At 37.6% G+C, this 23,170-nt stretch overlaps 1 protein-coding gene across 1 annotated transcript in view; it reads right to left on the bottom strand.

Annotated features, from left to right (window-relative positions):
• The window catches only part of afdna (afadin, adherens junction formation factor a), a 416,944-nt gene that overhangs the window by 162,001 nt on the left and 231,773 nt on the right, over positions 1–23,170 (bottom strand). The window contains 2 exon segments of the mRNA XM_051924597.1: positions 6,201–6,270; positions 15,323–15,585. Coding sequence (XP_051780557.1) covers positions 6,201–6,270; positions 15,323–15,585 — 333 coding nt within the window.

The raw sequence follows: 23,170 nt of genomic DNA, 5'->3' as shown, positions 1-23,170 counted from the left end.
TATTCCAAAACCAAACTATACAACAACAACATTTATATATATAGCACATTTTCATACAAAAAAGTAGCTCAAAGTGCTTTACATAATGATACACAGTATGTGTGTGTATATATATTATATATACACACACATATGAAAAAGTTTGGGAACCCCTCTTGATTCTTTGGATTTTTGTTTATCATTGGCTGAGCTTTCAATGTAGCAACTTTCTTGTAATATATGACATACCTTATGGAAACAGTAGTATTTCAGCAGTGACATTAAGTTTAGTGGATTAACAGAAAATATGCGATATGCATCAAAACTAAATTAGACAGGTGCATAAATTTGGGCACCCCAACAGAGATATTACATCAATACTTAGTTGAACCTCCTTTTGCAAATCTAACAGCCTCTAGACGCCTCCTACAGCCTTTGATGAGTGTCTGGATTCTGGATGGAAGTATTTTTGACCATTCTTCCATACAAAATCTCTCCAGTTCAGTTAAATTTGATGGCTGCCGAGCATGGACAGCCTGCTTCACATCATCCCATACATTTTTGATGATATTCAAGTCAGGGGACAGTGACAGCCATTCCAGAACATTGTACTTCTCCCTCTGCATAAATGCCTTTGTAGATTTCAAACTGTGTTTTGGGTCATTGTCTTGTTGGAATATCCAGCCCCTGCGTAACTTCAATTTTGTGACTGATGCTTGAACATTATCCTGAAGAATTTGTTGATATTGGGTTGAATTCATCTGACCCTCAACTTTAATAAGGGCCCCAGTCCCTGAACTAGCCCCACAGCATGATGGAACCTCCACCAAATTTGACAATAGGTAGTAGGTGTTTTTCTTGGAATGTGATGTTCTTCTTCTGCCATGCAAAGCGCCTTTTGTTATGACCAAATAACTCAATTTTTGTCTCATCAGTCCAAAGCACTATGTTCCAAAATTAATCTGGCTTGTCTAAATTAGAGGTGGGCGGTATGACCAAAATTCTATATCACGGTATTTTTCTAAATTCTGCCGGTTTCACGGTATTAGACGGTATTTTTTTCCCCATGCATGAGTGGATGTTAACCACATTTTCCACTGCAATTACTGCAGTAGACTGGCTAAGAATAACCTATTAGACTGTTATGAGAATTATACATCGTACAAAAAGACATTTTAATGTGCACACAAGTATTAATCCAGGTTTGCATGGCCCCATAAAGTGATAGTTTTCAAGGGGGTGGCACTAAACAGAAGGAATCACATTGCATGACAGATGCAGTCAAAATATAGAACCTTTAATTGAACAAATTTTGCAAAAGCTTAAACTATGATTTTGACAACATATTTTCAACAATCCAAAGAGGCATTTAGACTTAGTAAAATATCCAGAGGTGTTTGTCAAAAGTTGGATTGCACTGAACACGTCTTAGAAAAGGAATAAATAGTAAATATTTTTTGTAAACCAACTACACTTTCTGTTAATGTTAACAATCTCTGTCCACTGACACATTAAAGTGACTTTTTAAACAATTTTACCATCATTAAACTGCATAATATTTAAACTAATAAATAATAACAATAAAATACATAATAGTATTACTGATAGTTGCACCGTTACTTCAAGGCTTCAAGCCCAGGTGCATTACACAGTATTCACCAAATTAAAATAAAATAAAACAAGTGCAACTTGGTGATGACATCTTACCAACTGTACCATCATTTAGGCAAACTGCATTCTATGGACTTTGCTTCAAGCTAAGCTATATACATAAATAATAAAAACTGCAACTTGCATTTATAATGCTGTTTGTGGTATAGCCCTATGGAAGCGCATTAGGGCCACTGTGAAGAAAAAAAAATATGGACACGGAAGAAAAAAACAAACTATGTCGAGAATAAATTCGACATGTTGACTATGTCAAGATTAAAGTCGACATTTCCACTTTATTCTCAGTTTATTTTATAATTAAAGTAGAATGTTGTAAACTAAACTTCATCCTAAAATCAATGTTTAATTTACTAGATTTTTTCAAACCCCGTCACAAGTTAATGCAGCACATCAAATACTTTGTGTTAAGTGTTCCCCGACCCAGTCGTTAATCACTACGCTTCTTAAACTGACTTCCTCCGCACTAAGAGCAGGCGCCTGCAGCAATCACCGCACAGAATCCATTCACTTCATGATATTCCTGCTCTCTACCAAAACCACACAATAATTACCAATCACCACACGATAAACGTCTTTGTGAAATTAAAGCTAGTTATTAACTTAGCCGACAGAGTGTTCAGAACTTTAAAAATATCTTCGTTATACATGTTTAATTATGCCATCCATTCATAGTTGCGCCCATCTCTGAACGAGTCGATAGCACATCGCAGAATGAATACAAGCAAAACATACACTAGCAAGTACAAAAACAAGTACAACTTGGCTTGCAGTATTATCCAGTAGTATAGAAACAGTATTTACACACCTGACCTTTTAAAACTAAAGTATCTCCAGGCGACGGATGTGACTCCTTTTTTTCGGCAAAAGTTCTTCTGTTCATCACATGTTCAACTTTACTTTTAGTTCAGTTTCGGAATGCTCTCTGTCCATTTTCACCGCGCGGCATACCTATGCTACCGCCCACTATTTGGTGGTGTAGCAGTGAAAAAGAGCCCTAGTGCAACAAATCTGTGTTTAGCGGTGTAGCAGTGAAAAAGGTCCCCACTTAAACAGTTTCCCGCTGCGCCACGTTCTGAACGTCGTTTAGGCAATTTAAACCGGTGTTGTGGTATAAGAAAAATCCATATCATAAAAAAAATAAAAAACGGTTTTCGGTATGAACCAGTATACCGCCCAGCACTAGTCTAAATGAGCGTTTAATACAACAAGAGACTCTGTTTGTGGCGCGAGTGCAGAAAGGGCTTCTTTCTCATCACCCTGCCATACAGATGTTCTTTGTGCAAATTGCGCTGAATTGTAGAACGATGTACAGATACACCATCTGCAGCAAGATGTTCTTGCAGGTCTTTGGAGGTGATCTGTGGGTTGTCTGTAACCATTCTCACAATCCTGCACATATGCCGCTCCTGTATTTTTCTTGGCCTGCCAGACCTGCTGGGTTTAACAGCAACTGTGCCTGTGGCCTTCCATTTCCTGATTCCATTCCTTACAGTTGAAACTGACAGTTTAAACCTCTGAGATAGCTTTTTGTAGCCTTCCCCTAAACCATGAGACTGAACAATCTTTGTTTTCAGATCTTTTGAGAGTTGCTTTGAGGATCCCATGTTGTCACTCTTCAGAGGAGAGTCAAAGGGAAGCACAACTTGTAACTGACCACCTTAAATACCTTTTCTCACAATTGAACACCCCTGTCTATGAAGCTCAAGGCTTAACGAGCTAATCCAACCAATTTGGTGTTGCAAGTATTCAGTATTGAGCAGTTACATGCATTCAAATCAGCAGAATTACAATGGTACCCAAATTTTTGCACAGCCACTTTTTCTCATTTGATTTAATTTCACACAACTAAATACTGCTTCACTAAAAATCTTTCTTCGGAAAACACCCCAGTACTCAGATGTTCCTAGGAAATGAAAGACATACCTCTTATCTTTTTTGTTGAAAGTAGGATCAACTATTATGCAGGCTGAGAGGGGTTCTCAAACTTTTTCATATGACTGTATATACAGTAGGTACGGAAAGTATTCAGACCCCCTTCAATTTTTCACTCTTTGTCATATTGCAGCCATTTGCTAAAATCATTTAAATTATTTTTTTCCCTCATTAATGTACACACAGCACCCCATATTGACAGACAAAAAAAAGAATTTTTTAAATTGTTGCAGATTTATTAAAAAAGAAAAACTGAAATATCACATGGTCCTAAGTATTCAGACCCTTTGCTCAGTATTTAGTAGAAGCACCCTTTTGAGCTAATACAGCCATGAGTCTTCTTGGGAAAGATGCAACAAGTTTTTCACACCTGGATTTGGGGATCCTCTGCCATTCCTCCTTGCAGATCCTCTCCAGTTCTGTCAGATTAGATGGTAAACGTTGGTGGACAGCCATTTTTAGGTCTCTCCAGAGGTGCTCAATTGGGTTTAAGTCAGGGCTCTGGCTGGGCCATTCAAGAAAAGTCACAGAGTTGTTGTGAAGCCACTTCTTTGTTATTTTAGCTGTGTGCTTAGGGTCATTGTCTTGTTGGAAGGTAAACCTTCGGCCCAGTCTGAGGTCCTTAGCACTCTGGAGAAGGTTTTTGTCCAGGATATCCCTGTACTTGGCCGCATTCATCTTTCCCTCGATTGCAACCAGTCGTCCTGTCCCTGCAGCTGAAAAACACCCCCACAGCATGATGCTGCCACCGCCATGCTTCACTGTGGGGACTGTATTGGACAAGTGATGAGCAGTGCCTGGTTGTCTCCACACATACCGCTTAGAATTAAGGCCAAAAAGTTCTATCTTGGTCTCATCAGACCAGAGAATCTTATTTCTCACCATCTCAGAGTCCTTCAGGTGTCTTTTAGCAAACTCCATGCGGGCTGTCATGTGTCTTGCACTGAGGAGAGGCTTCCGACAGGCCACTCTGCCATAAAGCCCTGACTGGTGGAGGGCTGCAGTGATGGTTGACTTTCTACAACTTTCTCCCATCTCCTGACTGCATCTCTGGAGCTCAGCCAAAGTGATCTTTGGGTTCTTCTTTACCTCTCTCACCAAGGCTCTTCTCCCCCGGTAGCTCAGCTTGGCCGGACAGCCAGCTCTAGGAAGGGTACTGGTCGTCCCAAACGTCTGCCATTTAAGGATTATGGAGGCCACTGTGCTCTTGGGAACCTTAAGTGCAGCAGAAATTTTTTTGTAACCTTGGCCAGATCTGTGCCTTGCCACAATTCTGTCTCTGAGCTCTTCAGGCAGTTCCTTTGACCTCATGATTCTCATTTGCTCTGACATGCATTGTGAGCTGTAAGGTCTTATATTGACAGGTGTGTGGCTTTCCTAATCAAGTCCAATCAGTATAATCAAACACAACTGGACTCAAATGAAGGTGATCTCAAGGATGATCAGAAGAAATGGAAAGCACCGGAGTTAAATATATGAGTGTCACAGCAAAGGGTCTGAATACTTAGGACCATGTGATATTTCAGTTTTTCTTTTTTTAATAAATCTGCAACAATTTCAAAAATTCTTTTTTTTGTCTGGCAATATGGGGTGCTGTGTGTACATTAATGAGGGAAAAAATTAATTTAAATGATTTTAGCAAATGGCTGCAATATGACAAAGAGTGAAAAATTGAAGGGGGTCTGAATACTTTCCGTACCCACTGTATATATGCATAGACAGATAGATATATATATATATATATATATACACATGTGTGTATATATATATATATATATATATATATATATATATATATATATATATATATATAATATATATATATATACACACACATCTCCATCAAAACTATCACTCGAAGATATATGTGTACAATAAAACAAATGTTTACAAAGCTGTCTAGAAAAACAACTAATCCCTTTATAGCTCAGCAGTGCTTAACCCCACTTCGCCTTTAGGTTCACTGACAACCACTGTTGGCCAGCAATTCTTTAAATATAACTGGCATGATTATCCAGCCAACACCCCGGACAACTTTTCTGTTTTCTGAACTCCTGCCAAACGCGTGCGCTTAAGACCCATGGACGGCCAATGGCTAAGCTGAGCTCAAGCACGCCGGGTGCTGACACTCCAGTAAGTAAATGTTGTTTACTTAGAATACAGGATCCCCCGCATTGACTGAACCTGAATTACAAATGCAGGTTCCGGTTTTCTTTCCCTGGAAAGTGGCACCTTAAATTGCTTGGGACTGGTAGGCTGTGGGGACACTGCCGCATGAAGCTCAACACTTGCTTGGGAGCTTGTACTGGCCATTATACAGCTCCATGCATCTTCAGACAGAGCACACCTGCTGTCTGACATGGCTCTGCTTTCACGCTGCAGTGCCTTCAATACAATGTCCTAAGCGCCATTGTTTAAGCTGGCTCACTTTTACCTTTAAAAGCAGAAAAGTTCCGGTTTAGCGCTACTTCAATCTAACTTGGTTATAGTTGAGTTTGCGCATTACCACTGAGATACGGATATTACAATTATCCAAACCTACTTACTCCAATGCAGGCTCATGGAGGAACCAAGTAAACAGTACACTTGTGATTTGTAAAAACATAAGAAAATTGTACCTTGCTTGCTGGAAGTGCTGTGCCACTATGGATATCTCCATCCAGATCAAACGTTGTCTCTGGGACACTACTAAAAGAAAGAGATATCATGAAATCCAAGCACCACAATGCATGTTGACAGAAAGATGACAAAATGTATTAATACTAATGCTAATAAAACCATTTATTAGTAGGGTCAACAATAATTTTCAGCTGAAATAATACAAGAAAAATTAAGCCAACCACATTTTCACTTAGCATATTTGGTAAAATATTTTGTATATTTTATTTTGTGTTTGTAATCTTTTTACCTAAGGCTAACGTCAGTCATATTGCCTTTCTTATTCAACTAGACTCGTCATTTTAATCAAGAAAAAAACATGGTTACTTAACTCTTCTGTATTGTACAGAGTCAATACATTGGCATTTAATATGAAATTTGACAAAACTCTTCACTTTCTCTGTGTTGTCATCACTGCCAAGCAAAAGTCATTCACACCTTAATTCAAAAATACCTACAGGTAACAGTTCAAGAATACTAGAAATATAGTCTCAAATATGTGTGGTCCATTTCACAAAGCAAATCATTTACAGCTTTGCCTTGATGTAGAATCAAGATTAACATGCATGCAATCTTGTCTGGTTTCATAGTCTTTAATTTTTGATTATTTCATCAAAATAGATGCTTTAGAAAAGGTGAGAACGTACCATTTCTTCATTATGTGTGAAACCTAAAGAAATGCCGTTTTCAAGTACCTCTTCTTACTTTAAATTTTAAGCAGCAGTATTTGATGCTGCTTTAATTTTAGAATGAGTTCAGAGATAGGCGTGTTTAACTGTATTTTGAAAAATTTTACCTTCTGTAAATGCAGTGTTCAGAAAAGAATGCACATGCATCTACAGTTCATGACTGAAAGTTTGCAGATTAATTGCATGATTTAGCTGTTTTTTAAACAATCCGTAATCAGAATTTGTGTTCCTAAATTAAATAAGATATAATTAATCTCCAATTTGAGTGTTATGAAAGAAAATGTCCACACAGAAAAATTATAATACACACAGGAGCAATTACTTACATCAGGGTAAAGCAGGATCAGGTTGTCAAACAACACAGTGTTAACCAATTAACCAAACTATCCAACAAAACTCAAGGTCTGAAAAAGATGTGTCAAGGATGAACAAATAAAAATAATTGCTAGAAACCAGTTATCTATCCTGAATCTTGCACCGTACCTCAAACTAAGGAAACATAACCAGAATTGACGAAAAAAAACTAGTGGATGCTCATCAATCTGGACCATGTTATATGGTAATTTCAAAAAGGTTCTGGCTTCAAAAATCCACTAGTAGGCAAATATTATTCAACTAGAGGACAGTAAAAATAATGCCAGCCTTGCCAAGAAGTGCACATCCTCCTACAATTTGATCAGGACTACAAGAACAACAATAAAAGGTAAATGGTAATCTGAAAATAAGAAGTCTCCCTATCTGTTTACATATCATAACCACATCACCAACAACAAAGTGCTACAACACAGTGGTCTGACAAATTTGAAAGACACAGTCACCACTAGCCAAATGTGCCTGAGTGGCTATGCACTCAGGTTACCTGAATACTAGATCCCCAAAACCACACTAAACATGAAGCTCAGACTGTAAAGAGGAGACAAAGCCATCCATTCAAGACCTAGCAGGTGACCATGAAGACCTCCAACTCGTCAATATCAAATAGGATAAGCCCATTCTCAGTCATAGCCAATTAATCTTGTTGGCAAACCCTTGATATCCAATGTGCCAAATATCCATCCATCCTTTTTCAAACAATTTCTCATCAAACTGCTGAACATTAATTTCGACAAATATACAAATAGAAGCATATGAAAACTTATTTCTACCATCACATTATGGCAAATTTCAGGGATTAAGGTAATAAGTGCAGAGAACAGCCAGCTCAGAATACTACGCTGAAAACACTTTTGAGTATAGAGAGAGAGAGAGGAGAGGAGAATCACCTTATCCCTTATTTATCAGTAAAATAAAAATAGACTTTTTTGACCATGACACTTTACCGTACAAAAGAAAATGTTATTTTATTATGGTAGTAAAAACTATAAAATAAATAAAATAATGCTATAACAAAGCAGTAATAATAATGTAAGTTGTTCTCCAAAAGTGCCCACCATGGCAAAGTTCTTTACCTGGATTTCAACTAAATTGATTTCAACCAAAGAACCACTTTAGAAACTGTGGCACCTAGCATTGCTTTTGCATTTGTAGACAGACTATGAAACATAAAATTCAATTGAGAGATTTTTTTAATCAATGATTATAAAATTGAGAGTTTATATTATCAAGAAAAGCTAAGCTGAACACATTCATATATAGTTCAAAGGCTAAATGATCAAAATGATCATATTTAATAAGATAAAAGAGAGAAAACATATTTACAGTATCATGACAAAAATAACAAAAAAAAGAATACAAAAATATTAAACCCCACATATTTGTGCTTGTTATTACTATCAATAATGCAATGAACGAAACAAAATGCGTAGAATGTTTATTCTTCACACATTAACATTCCACTTGGAATGCTAACAAACTATTATAGTTCACAGGTGTACATCATGATGTCAGAGAGAGGTTACTACTACATCTCCGTTTGTTTTTTGTTTTTTTTTTAAACCTGAAACCTACTAGTCTCACTGTGACTGAAAATGTGGTGATTTTCCAAAAGTACCACTGTATCTAAATACATAAGTGCTTTTTGGCTTGCTGAAATGGTTTTAAATAATTACTTTATATTTGGTTTACAATTTATAAAATATACAATATGTAAAATTTGTCCTATAGGTTAAAAAGTCAAAAGAATGCTGCTGCCCCATTTATGGAAAATTATGATTGCTATTATCTGAATGTTAATATGTTTTTGCTCCACCACTCATCATTACTTCTATCATGACCTCAGGGCACTTCTCTATGGTCAGTAATTTTATGGCACACTGCAACAATTGCCATAATTTTTCGTCTGCTTTCATGACATTTAAGCAACATAAGACTTTAATGTACAAACCAAAAGTATTTAATCTCTAAACATATACCGTATATATATATATATATATATATATATATATATATATTTTGTCATGCACGAGCGCATGGGGAGCAGCTTAAGGACCCGACGCGCACCCTGACAAGTCGTGCCATGGGACAACGGCGGGATAGTAACCTCTATCTTTTTGCTTCCTTAGAAAGAACGAAGCACCGCCACCATAATTTCACCCGGACGACTAAAGAACCACAGCACTTCCGGGTCCCTTTCTACCCTCTGGTCCCTGTTTGATGACGTCAATTACCCATCCATCACCATGATTTTCCCAGCATCACACTGTTTTCATTTCCGGTCCGACCCTATAAGTTGTCCGTCTACCCACCCCTATGTGTCTGATGATTTTTGCTTTGAAATATCTGAACTTGTGCGCAGTATACGGGGCTACGGGCCTTTGTTTTGTCTTTTATTACAATACTAGCAAAATACCCGCGCTTCGCAGCGGAGAAGTAGTGTGTTAAAGAGGTTATGAAAAAGAAACATTTTAAAAATAACGTAACATGATTGTCAATGTAATTGTGTTGTCATTGTTATGAGTGTTGCTGTCATATATATATATACACACACACACACAAACATATATATACATATACATATATACATATCTACATATACACATATCTACATATACACATATATACATATAAACATCCACATATATATACATATATATATATATATATATATATACACATATCAACATATATATACACATACATATACACACATACATACACACACACATATACATATATACATATACACATACATACATACACACACATATATATAAATATATATATATATATATATATATATATATATATATATATATATACACACACAGACACATATATCTACATATATATATTTACATATCTACATATATATACAGTAATCCCTCCTCCATCGTGGGGGTTGCGTTCCAGAGCCACCCGTGAAATAAGAAAATCCGCGAAGTAGAAACCATATGTTTATATGGTTATTTTTATATTGTCATGCTTGGGTCACAGATTTGCGCAGAAACACAGGAGGTTGTAGAGAGACAGGAACGTTATTCAAACACTGCAAACAAACATTTGTCTCTTTTTCAAAAGTTTAAACTGTGCTCCATGACAAGACAGAGATGACAGTTCTGTCTCACAATTAAAAGAATGCAAACATATCTTCCTCTTCAAAGGAGTGCGTGTCAGGAGCACAGAATGTCATATAGATAGAGAAAACAATCTCTAGCAAACAAATCAATAGGGCTGTTTGGCTTTTAAGTATGCGAAGCACCACGGCACAAAGCTGTTGAAGGCGGCAGCTCACACCCCCTCCGTCAGGAGCAGGGAGAGAGAGAGAGAGAGAGAGAGAGAGAGAGAGAGAGAGAGAGAGAGAGAGAGAGAGAGAGAGAGAGAGAGATAGAGAGAGACAGAGTTTGTTTTTCAGTCAAAAATCAATACGTGCCCTTCGAGCTTTTAAGTATACGAAGCACCGTGCAGCATGTCATTTCAGGAAGCAGCTGCACAAAAGATAGCAACGTGAAGATAATCTTTCAGCATTTTTAGACGAGCGTCTGTATCGTCTAGGTGTGCGAACAGCCCCCCTGCTCAATCCCCCTATGTCAGGATCAGAGAAAGTCAGCGCAAGACAGACAGAAAAGTAAGCTGGGTAGCCTCTCAGCCATCTGCCAATAGCGTCCCTTGTATGAAATCAACTGGGCAAACCAACTGAGGAAGCATGTACCAGAAATTAAAAGACCCATTGTCCGCATGAAATCCACGAACCAGCAAAAAATCCGCGATATATATTTAAATATGCTTACATATAAAATCCGCATTGGAGTGAAGCCGCGAAAGGCGAAGCGCGATATAGCGAGGGATTACTGTATAGACATACATACATACATTCACACATATATATATATATACCAGCTGAAATACCCAGCGTTGCCTGGGAGGAAAATAAAGTGTTTTTTTTTAATTGTTTGAGAAAAATATAATTAGAAAAAACACAAGTTTAAAAATAAAAATAAATAAGAGTCGGTTGTTGAAACCCAAAAAAGCAATCATAATACCAGACCCCAACATACGCCCGTTCAAAAATGCAACACTTAAATTTTTTGCCTCCTCTAATCTTGCATCAATTTCTCAGATGCATTGAATTGTGTGGCAGCAGCGCAGTTACCAATTTCTTTTGCCACTTCAAAGACATTTAATTTAAAATCAGCTTCATATTTTCTTCTGATCGAACGCTCCATTGTAGATAAGGGATAGTCTTACGATAAAAGTGTATGAGGGTGTGAGATACAAAAACACAAAACAGTGCAAATGTTGCTTCGGAATAGTTCGGGTATTAGCATGTGGTCACGTAGGCATAATAGAGAAAGAGAGAGAGAGGTTAGGAGTACGCGCTGATACAGCAGTGTGTTCTGTGGTTACTCTCTCAGGAGGGCATTAGCATATCATAATCTGTTAGATCAATAGCGAGAGTTTTCCGCTTTCGACTTGGACAACAGACAGTATAAAATACCATAAATTATACAGTAAAATCCAGTCCGGACGGTATATACGGTAATAAAAACAAAAACACAACTTTAAAAATAAAAATAAATTAACAAACAATGAAGACTAACTAATGTGTTTGTCTTGCGGTCTTGTATGTATGAAACAGGACAATAGATGTTGGCACTGTATCTGATCGTGTTCAGTTCTTACGGGAAAGCGTTCCCCAGGTGGGGAGAAAAGCACATGCCCGTGATATCTGTGGCAATCCGCAGCTACCCTCTAAAACACACGTAGCTCTGATCTCTCTCTCAAAAACGTTAAACGTTACTCCTTAACAATCTGTAGATGATAATGTCTGTTGAACACAAAGGTTTCGCTAGCTAAGCGGAGGCAAGGTGCACTGCAACACGTGGCGAGACGTGGAGTAACTGGAACAGAGGCTGGCGAGTGAATGAGGAAGGTCCCGCCCCCATGCTCTGAGCCCACAGGCACTCTGTTGGATTTGCATAAATACATCGATACCGCAAGTGAACTATGGTACTTAGTGTGACTATTTGAGACTTACTTTTCTGTTCAGGTACCCATTTCCTTTATGTAATCCGCGGATTCTCCGCTATTTTTTGTTCGTTTATTACGATTATAGTTATTTATTGATTCCCTTCTTTAGCTGACTGCCTGCTCATATAAGGCGCTCCGCTTTTTTTTTTTTTTTTTTGAACAGGTTTGATTCATCCAAGTGATCACTCGGGCTCCATTCATTCACTTCTGCTTTTAAATTTTTATTAAGAAGAAAAGAAAACCTTTTAAAATTTTAAAATTGAGGGAAAATATACCAATAACAGTTTGTTAAGGATCTGGTTTTTTTTGTGAAGCTGCCTTCACTCGAGTGATCACTTCGAGCTTTAAGCCTGAGAAATCACCCCGTAAATGCACACGTTTAATTGCACATCTATCTATCTATCTCTCTATATATATATATCTATCTATCTATCTATATATATATATCTCTATATATATATATATATATATCTCTATATATATATATATATATATATATATATATATATATATATATATATATATATATATATATATATATATATATATATACATCCCCGTGCTTTGCAGCGGCGAAGTACTGCTTTTCAATTTTTATTAAGAAGAAAACCTTTTTAAATTGAGTGAAAATATATCATGTTGTCAGTTCAGCACTCCGGTTGTAATATGACCAAGCCGTGCAAGCACACTCTTGAGAATGCAACGTATAGTTCTACAGGAGAAAAGCAATCTTGCCTGAAATCAATGGCAACCTTTTGTAGGTCTATGAACTTAATTTAAACTTTAGGTTTACACGGTGCTTTCTTTCCGAAGTACCTGCACTCATGAATATGTCTGTATGCGTCAGTCGCTCAAATCCCCGCGGTTTGTACTGGTGAAGTTCTGCTTTTAAATTTTTATTAAGAAGAAAAGAAAACCTTTTAAAATTGAGGTAAAATATACCAATAACGGCGGCACGGTGGCGCAGTGGGTAGCGCTGCTGCCTCGCAGTTGGGAGATCTGGGGACCCGGGTTCACTTCCCGGGTCCTCCCTGCGTGGAGTTTGCATGTTCTCCCCGTGTCTGCGTGGGTTTCCTCCGGGCGCTCCGGTTTCCTCCCACAGTCCAAAGACATGCAGGTTAGGTGGATTGGCGATTCTAAATTGGCCCTAGTGTGTGCTTGGTGTGTGGGTGTGTTTGTGTGTGTCCTGCGGTGGGTTGGCACCCTGCCCGGGATTGGTTCCCTGCCTTGTGCCCTGTGTTGGCTGGGATTGGCTCCTGCAGACCCCCGTGACCCTGTGTTCGGATTCAGCGGGTTGGAAAATGGATGGATGGATATACCAATAACAGTTTGTTAAGGATCTGTTTTTTTTTGTGAAGCTGCCTTCACTTGAGTGATCACTTCGAGCTTTAAGCCTGAGAAATCACCCCGTAAATGCACACGTTTAATTGCACATCTGTTAATATGTATGCTTACAAAGTATTAAAAGACACTCAACAATTACACAGTATTAAAAGACACTCAACAATTAACGTCATTTACCTTCGTTCCCGCGTTTGACTCGTGCTGTAAATCTCTTCCTTGTTTTCACTTCACGTGATTACGTAGGAGGCGTAATACGTGATGACGCGATACGTGACTCCGCCTCCTCCATTAGAGTATATGGACAAAAAACAGGTTCCAGTTATGACCATTACGCGTAGAATTTCGAAATGAAACCTGCCTAACTTTTGTAAGTAAGCTGTAAGGAATGAGCCTGCCAAATTTCAGCCTTCTACCTACACGGGAAGTTGGACAATTAGTGATGAGTGAGTCAGTCAGTCAGTGAGTCAGTCAGTCAGTGAGGGCTTTGCCTTTTATTAATTAGTATAGATATAAGCTCCAAGTCTGTCTGTATGTCTGTCTGCTTTTCACGAGAGAACTACTTAACGGATTTAGATCGAGTTTTTTTGCAATAATTTGCTTGAACATTCCGGTTGATTTTGTAGCTTCTCTCATTGCGCTAAGTATTATAGTTCAGTTGATTTATCTGAGAAACAGGCTTTGGGCCGAGGGGAGGGGGAGGCGGGACCTCAGGAGTAGGGAGCCGGGCAGGCCATCTTCATTCACACGCCAGCCTCCATTCGAGTTGCTCTACCTCTCGCCACATGTTGGACCGTACCTTGCCTCTGCTTAGCTAGCAATACCTGTTTGTTCAGCAGGCATCATCTAGAGATTGTTAAAGAGTAACGTTTGATGTTTTTGAGAGAGAGATCACAGCTACGTGTGTTTTAGAGGGTACCTGCTCATTGGCAAAGATATCACAACCACATGTTCTTCTCCCCACACGGGACGCTCTCTCGTCACAGCTGAATATGATCAGATACAGTGGCAACGTTTGCCATTGGAGCATACCTACTTTCCGCTTGGCCAGAGATACCTTGTGAACTTTTACATTTTTGCCAAAGAGATCACAACTACATTCTCGCTCCAAAAAAACTGTATATCAAGAAGCCCTCGGATACGAAAGCTATCCATATAAACTTTTCCCAATGCAAATTACTGCTTTTTTTTTTTTTTTTTTATTGATTTTTAAAGTTTGTCCTGTTTCACTACTACATGGGTGGAGCCACAGGGGACAGCTAGTATTAAATAATAAAATGTTTACCTTTAAATAATAAAATGTTTACCTTTAAAGTTCTTATAGAAATGTGTAAAAAATAAATCAAAAAAGGTAGGAAACATAATAACAAGTGCTGGACCTGTATTTATCCCCTTACATGTATGTTTGTTCGATGGACCCAACATTTTGGCATAGTCGTTTTATGCGACAATTTCCCAGAAGGATACAACAACCACTATCAGGTAAACAGCTGGGTCTCTGAATAAAGACATATACTTTCTATGACTTCAGATATACATTATATGGATGTTAAATAAGAAGTTCATGCCTTAATGTTACATGTATAGTAAGACAAAAAGACATTATACACCACGTTCATAAGGCAAAAATAAAACATTGTGCATACCCAGACTTGCTTCTTGGGCCTTTCATCATGGGGCCTGAGTCCATTCCTCTCTTGTTTAACCCATGGTCATGGCTAGGATCAACAAACTTGAAGACATGAGAAGACCCAAACTGGACCTTCATGCCGCTTCGAAGTAAGGTGCTCTCTGTGAGGCGCTGACCATCAACATAGGTCTCTGCTTCAAAACTTAGAGGGGTCAATAAAACTTCACCATCAATATTGGTTAGTTCACAGTGATGAGGTTGGATGCCTGGGCCAAACAACTGAAAAACAGTGGCAGAACTTTATGTAGCATAAAAACTACCCTTTAGTTTATTTTAGCTAAAAATATTTTTTCCTTCCAAATTTTAAACAGTATTCCTCACTTCATTATGAACAGAATATTTAAAAAGCCTTTAGACAAAAAAAGCCACAAAATGAATAAATCTGATACTTGCAATTCCAACTTTTCATTATAAATTGCCACTGAAAATATAGCAAAACAAGATTAAAGGAGTACTCCATCCAAAAATTATTTTTTATATGATTTAAAGGATATTTAAATTTTTTCTCAGCCATCATTACAAACTAAAATGGTCAAGTAACATAAAAATTATTTCTAGGTGGAGTATTCCTTCAAGGACATTAATACATTGTTATGACAAGAAGAGTGCTGTTATAGCTTCAACATACTCAGTGAATGTATTAGTCAAGCAATGCACCCACCAAGTACACAATGTGAATGCATTAATGAAAAAGATGCAAAATGACATGAAGACAACAGGGACTCACTTACATAAAATGAATTAATAATTTATTTTTCTGATATTTTTATTTATCAGATAAGTCGGTCTCTGAGTAAAAGATTAAGAAAACATTTTTGTAAAACCATATTGATTCTGTATTATGTGGTCATTTGACCATATCATGAACACTAGTATCCTCTGTAGCAGCTTCTTTTTGTTTAATCAATTTCTTAGTCAAATGACAATTATTTTTAAACTCTTTCCTCTTAATTTGTCTCTACTTTTGTGCAATACAGTCAGTAATATACTAAAGTACATGATATAATTTTGAAAAATATCTAGCAGATGTGCTTGTAATGGTGCTATAACAGCATTTCAACAATCATTTCAGGTTTTTTTTATGATAACTCACTATTTTAAATACTTCTTTCTAAGCAGTTTGTAAAAAAAATATTGAAGATGCAAAATACATATCCCATTGTTGTGCTCTATTACCATATTTTGAGAGCAATAAAAGACAAAAGCCATAAACAGACTTTTCAGAGACAGTCCTATATGAATGATTATGATGTACAGTGGTGTGAAAAACTATTTGCCCCCTTCCTGATTTCTTATTCTTTTGCATGTTTGTCACACAAAATGTTTCTGATCATCAAACACATTTAACCATTAGTCAAATATAACAAGTAAACACAAAATGCAGTTTTTAAATGATGGTTTTTATTATTTAGGGAGAAAAAAAATCCAAACCTACATGGCCCTGTGTGAAAAAGTAATTGCCCCCTGAACCTAATAACTGGTTGGGCCACCCTTAGCAGCAATAACTGCAATCAAGCGTTTGCGATAACTTGCAATGAGTCTCTTACAGCGCTCTGGAGGAATTTTGGCCCACTCATCTTTGCAAAATTGTTGTAATTCAGCTTCATTTGAGGGTTTTCTAGCATGAACCGCCTTTTTAAGGTCATGCCATAGCATCTCAATTGGATTCAGGTCAGGACTTTGACTAGGCCACTCCAAAGTCTTCATTTTGTTTTTCTTCAGCCATTCAGAGGTGGATTTGCTGGTGTGTTTTGGGTCATTGTCCTGTTGCAGCACCCAAGATCGCTTCAGCTTGAGTTGACGAACAGATGGCCGGACATTCTCCTTCAGGATTTTTTGGTAGACAGTAGAATTCATGGTTCCAGCTATCACAGCAAGCCTTCCAGGTCCTGAAGCAGCAAAACAACCCCAGACCATCACACTACCACCACCATATTTTACTGTTGGTATGATGTTCTTTTTCTGAAATGCTGTGTTCCTTTTACGCCAGATGTAACGGGACATTTGCCTTCCAAAAAGTTCAACTTTTGTCTCATCAGTCCACAAGGTATTTTCCCAAAAGTCTTGGCAATCATTGAGATGTTTCTTAGCAAAATTGAGACGAGCCCTAATGTTCTTTTTGCTTAACAGTGGTTTGCGTCTTGGACATCTGCCATTCAGGCCGTTTTTGCCCAGTCTCTTTCTTATGGTGGAGTCGTGAACACTGACCTTAATTGAGGCAAGTGAGGCCTGCAGTTCTTTAGACGTTGTCCTGGGGTCTTTTGTGACCTCTCGGATGAGTCGTCTCTGCGCTCTTGGGGTAATTTTGGTTGGCCGGCCAGTCCTGGGAAGGTTCACCACTGTTCCATGTTTTTGCCATTTGTGGATAATGGATCTCACTGTGGTTTGCTGGAGTCCCAAAGCTTTAGAAATGGCTTTATAACCTTTACCAGACTGATAGATCTCAATTACTTCTGTTCTCATTTGTTCCTGAATTTCTTTGGATCTTGGCATGATGTCTAGCTTTTGAGGTGCTTTTGGTCTACTTCTCTGTGTCAGGCAGCTCCTATTTAAGTGATTTCTTGATTGAAACAGGTGTGGCAGTAATCAGGCCTGGGGGTGGCTACGGAAATTGAACTCAGGTGTGATACACCACAGTTAGGTTATTTTTTAACAAGGGGGCAATTACTTTTTCACACAGGGCCATGTAGGTTTGGATTTTTTTCTCCCTAAATAATAAAAACCATCATTTAAAAACTGCATTTTGTGTTTACTTGTGTTATATTTGACTAATGGTTAAATGTGTTTGATGATCAGAAACATTTTGTGTGACAAACATGCAAAAGAATAAGAAATCAGGAAGGGGGCAAATAGTTTTTCACACCACTGTATATGACTATGCCCCTGCAATGAGTTAGATGTCACCATACACTGAATCCTACCAAGACAGGCACCAATGTCCCATTCTCAATACTGAACAAGAGGACTATAAAATTGATAGATAATATATTCCTTAAACACACATTTGTTGAAAAGCATATAAATACATGTCTGTGGCTATGAAACTGGTAAGTACCAAAATATGCAGCCACATGAAAATCTCTCAGGATAAGAGTTTAAGAACTCTAACCTAGAGCAATTCAAGAATTTCATTAAGAGCTATTAAGAAACTGACAAATATTTTTCAAAGAAAAAAGAAATGTTTAGTGTTATGAATTATCTCAGTGGGTGCTGTAAGTACAACTCTGAACAAATCCAATTTCAAATTATCTTAAATCATAAAAGTTTATTCACTAAAGAATAGATTAGTACATTTTTAGTTAACTGATTTAAAATATACTGTGAAAATGTATAACAGAATGTTTGTTCCTGAAAAGATACAGGTTTGTTTATTAAAAAAAAAATCATATTTCTAAGCATCACAAAAAAGTGCATCATATAAAAACATTTCCTTAAAAGGAAACCAATTCAGTCATCTTATTATTAAAAAACAATTAATATGGTATTAACACTAGAATTACCCGAGCCTACGAAAAAACTCGTAGATCCGGCCCGCCTTAAATTGCTTCTTAAAACCATTCTCACCTCTCCGCCAGCGTCTTTTGTCATCTAAATGTACTGATAAAGACAAGCTACAAACAGCCGGCTATTCCATCCCCCCACCGACTTAGAACGTAAACGAACTTTTTCCAGCTCATGTCTTGATTGATTATTTGGGAGTGAAGTAGAGTTTTAGAGTGGAAATAATAAATCGTTATTTGGAACACACGCATTTCATGTGTGTTGCGTTTCTACAGTAATCTGTGTAAACACATTGTTAAAACAGAAACTTTTTTTATATTCTAGTAACAAAATGTAGGCATAAACTATAAAATGTATGAAGCCTGAACTCCAAATATCAAAGAAACACTTTCACAAAAGGTACAAAAAAAAAAAAAGCCGCTGCCAAAAAAGCCGCCTTAGTGTGCGACATTGACACTCATTTACTATAACTGCCGCTGTGGCGCAACAGTATCAGTTGCTGACTACCAATCAGAAGGTCATGAGTTCGATCCTGACTCCCTTTTGTGAAGTGTTCTTATTTTTACTGTTTTAGAATAAAAAGATACATTTGATTTCAGTCTGTAACAGCCAGTGTAATTTATGATATTTGTAAAGGTTAGCTTTATTTATTTATTTTTTTAATTCACTTTTCATTCTCTGTCGCGTTCATGATCCTTCCCTAGCCCACCTGACACTGCTGTTATCACATAAAGACGCGCTATAGCTCTGCAGTTTATCACGATACATACGACCACGCGTTTTTTTTTCCCACAATCTTGCCAGTCTCCACATGTTACTGTATGCTGTTTCTTTTGTACTCCAGGACATGCAGAGGAAAGCATAGTAAAGAGCAGTCACTTCAGCGCTATATGCAATAATCAGACACTCCCCATCTGACACTGCTGTTTTCACATAAAGACTCGCTATAGCTCTGCAGTGTACTTGTGACTGCATTGTGATACCAATGCTTGCGAACTGAAGTGTCTGCATGCACTTTTCGTGGCATTACACGCATATTTTTTGAGCATGCCCATGTAGCTCAAACACAGGAACATATGTTGATGTAAAAGTATAACAAGACAAGTGCACTTTTATTCAAGACTATAACCGAAGAAAAAAGAAAGCAAGTTACAGTAGGCGGTTGATATGACAGCTTACGTGGTGCAATGCTAAGAACTGCTGATTTCCATTCCGTGCTATATAACTGTTAACATTTGAATCTGATGATTGCATATAGCGCTGTCTTATTCAGTGTGCGCAAGAACATGCAGGTGGCCAGTTGCTGCGTGCTACAATGCACATTTTAAAAAAAGAAAGACAAATATATGTGACGTTTTGAAGAAATCATTTTATGACGCGAATAGTACCAATCAGAAAACACTGTCAAAGTAATGCAATATTATTTGAAAACGAACAGCGTCAGGTTGGGTGTGAAGTTATACTGGCGCTGTTTGAGTCAGATCAGAAGCTGAATAAGCTGAACAAGCTCCTGTTCTGACTCTAAGTAAAAAGCATGAATTAATCAACAGAAATAACCGCGATCGACATTTTAAACTTAACGATTTACAGTGCATACCAACTTATAAATTTTATGTCCGTTTGAGAAAAAAAAAAACACTTTCTCCAAAGCTGGGAATCGAACTCGCGTCTCTGTAGCATGGAAGGGTTTCTGTGCTCCAAGTCAGCAAATCTTAGCGTTAAGCCACGGAAAGAGCTGTAGTATCCTTGAACCTTTTGTGAAAGTGTTCATTTGATGTTTGGACTTCAGGCTTCACACATTCTATAGTTTATGCCTACATTTTGTAACATTTATTACTAAAATATGAAAATGTTTCTGTTTTAGCAATGTGTTTACACAGATTACTGTAGAAACAGAACACACATGAAATGCGTGTATTCCAAATAACGATCTATTATTTCCATTCTAAAACTCCAGCAGTTCAGTCACTCCCAGATAATCAAACAAGGCATGAGCTGGGAAAACTTAGTGAACGTTCTGCGACAGTGGGGGATGGAATAGCCGACTACTTGCTGCTCGTCTTAATCAGCACATTTAGATGACAAAACAGAGGTGAGAACAGTTTTCAGGTGGGCCGGATTTACGAGTTTTTTCGTAGACTCTGGTAATTCTAGTGTTAAAAGTATCTAAAAACAATATAAAAAAATCTAATTTTGGCATGAACTCAAAAATATTTACAGACTTTCAGGAGTTACTAGTACGGGAACTGTCACTTGTGAGGACCTTTTCTTAGAAAGGGTGTAATTACAGCTATGCAACACATAATGTCCATTTGGGCAACATCCAATTAAATATTCATCTGTGGTCCCATTAGGTTATAACAGAGGTCAGAATTCCCAAAAAGAGAAAAGGACTTATCCACAAATAGAGAACATAACAGCATCCCACATGCAATACGTGTATGCAATATGTCTTATATACAAAGCGACTGCTCTGCCAGTACTGTACTATATGTTCTATTGTTATTTTAATGTGAACTATAAAAAAAAAAACAAAATTACCATACAACAGTGTATGCTTAGACTCATATGCAGAAGCACCCAACTTCACGTATCTCTGGAGCGTTATAAAATTATCTCTCTGTATTTAGTCAAAACAGTTACACTATAGTATCCCATACAGATTTGCTAAACGACCAAATCGTAAACCATCCTTTTTCATAGAACGTGTCGCAGAAGTTCAGTGGCACATACCTGTAATTTTACTTATTTCTCTTTATAACTGTTCAAGCTGAAAAACCTTAAGTAGCACACTAAGTATACAGCTACATTTGGAGCTATAAAATAAACAGCACTTCATATTCTAGAAGCAAACTGCATGACTATTGGACTATTTCTGTTCATTTACTAAATGTAACTTACTGTAATCTAAACACTTAAGGATAATGGCAGAATAGCAAGGTGTTTTAGTAACAATCAAAGGGACAAGCTGTATTTTCCCAGGGAAAGAATGGCAGAATTTCTAGGCTGTACAAATGTTAAACACTGGTTTTCACAGCTAAAACTGAGTAAAAACAATGTCTTAAGGCAGTATAACTATTGCATGGGAGTATAGCTAAGCACTCATTATGGTACATAAGTTTCATTGCACTCAAAACAAGTCATACAGTTGTGCTTGAAAGTTTGTGAACCCTTTAGAATTTTCTTTATTTCTGCATAAATATGACCTAAAATATCATCAGTATTTTACTCAAGTCCTAAAAGTAGATAAAGAGAAACCAGTTAAACAAATGAGACCAAAATATACTTGATCATTTATTTATTAAGGAAAATGATCGAATATTACATATTTGTGTGTGGCAAAAGTATGTGAACCTTTGTTTTCAGTATCTGGTGTGACCCCCCTTTACAGCAACAACTGTAACTAAACGTTTCCGGTAACTGTTGATCAGTCCTGCACACCGGCTTGGAGGTTTTAGCCCATTCCTCTGTACAGAACAGCTTCAACTCTGGGGTGTTGGTGGGTTTCCTCAAATTAACTGCTCGCTTCAGGTCCTTCCACAACATTTCGATTGGATTAAAGTCAGGACTTTGACTTGGCTATTCCAAAACATTAACTTTATTCTTCTTTAACCAATCCTTGGTAGAACAACTTGTGTGCTTAGGGTCGTTGTCTTGCTGCGTGACCCACCTTCTCTTGAGATTCAGTTCATGGACAGATGTCCTGACATTTTCCTTTAGAATTCTCTGATATAATTCAGAATTCATTGTTCCATCAATCAAGGCAAGCCGTTCTGGCCCAGATGCTGCAAAACAGGCCCAAACCATGATACTACCACCACCATGTTTCACAGATGGGATAAGGTTCTTATGCTGGCTGACTATTACACGCCTTGCTCTTGGAGTGATCTTTGTTGGTCGACCACTCCTGGGGAGGGTAACAATGGTCTTGAATTTCCTCCATTTGTACACAATCTATCTGACTGTGGATTGGTGGAGTCCAAACTCTTTAGAGATGGTTTTGTTACCTTTTCCAGCCTGATGAGCATCAACAACTCTTTTTCTGAGGTCCTCAGAAATCTCCTTTGTTCGTGACATGACACAGTGTCAAACATGTGTTGTGAAGAGCAGACTTTGATAGATCCCTGTTCTTTAAATAACACAGGGTGCCCACTCACACCTGATTGTCATCCCATTGATTCAAAACATCTGACTCTAATTTCACCTTCAAACTAACTGCTAATCCTAGAGGTTCACATACTTTTGCCACTCACAAATATGTAATATTAGATCATTTTCCTCAATAAATAAATGACCAAGTATA

This window comes from Erpetoichthys calabaricus, chromosome 3, assembly GCF_900747795.2.
Source record: "Erpetoichthys calabaricus chromosome 3, fErpCal1.3, whole genome shotgun sequence".
Taxonomy (NCBI): domain Eukaryota; kingdom Metazoa; phylum Chordata; class Cladistia; order Polypteriformes; family Polypteridae; genus Erpetoichthys; species Erpetoichthys calabaricus.
This window is presented reverse-complemented; position numbering and strand designations above follow the sequence as displayed.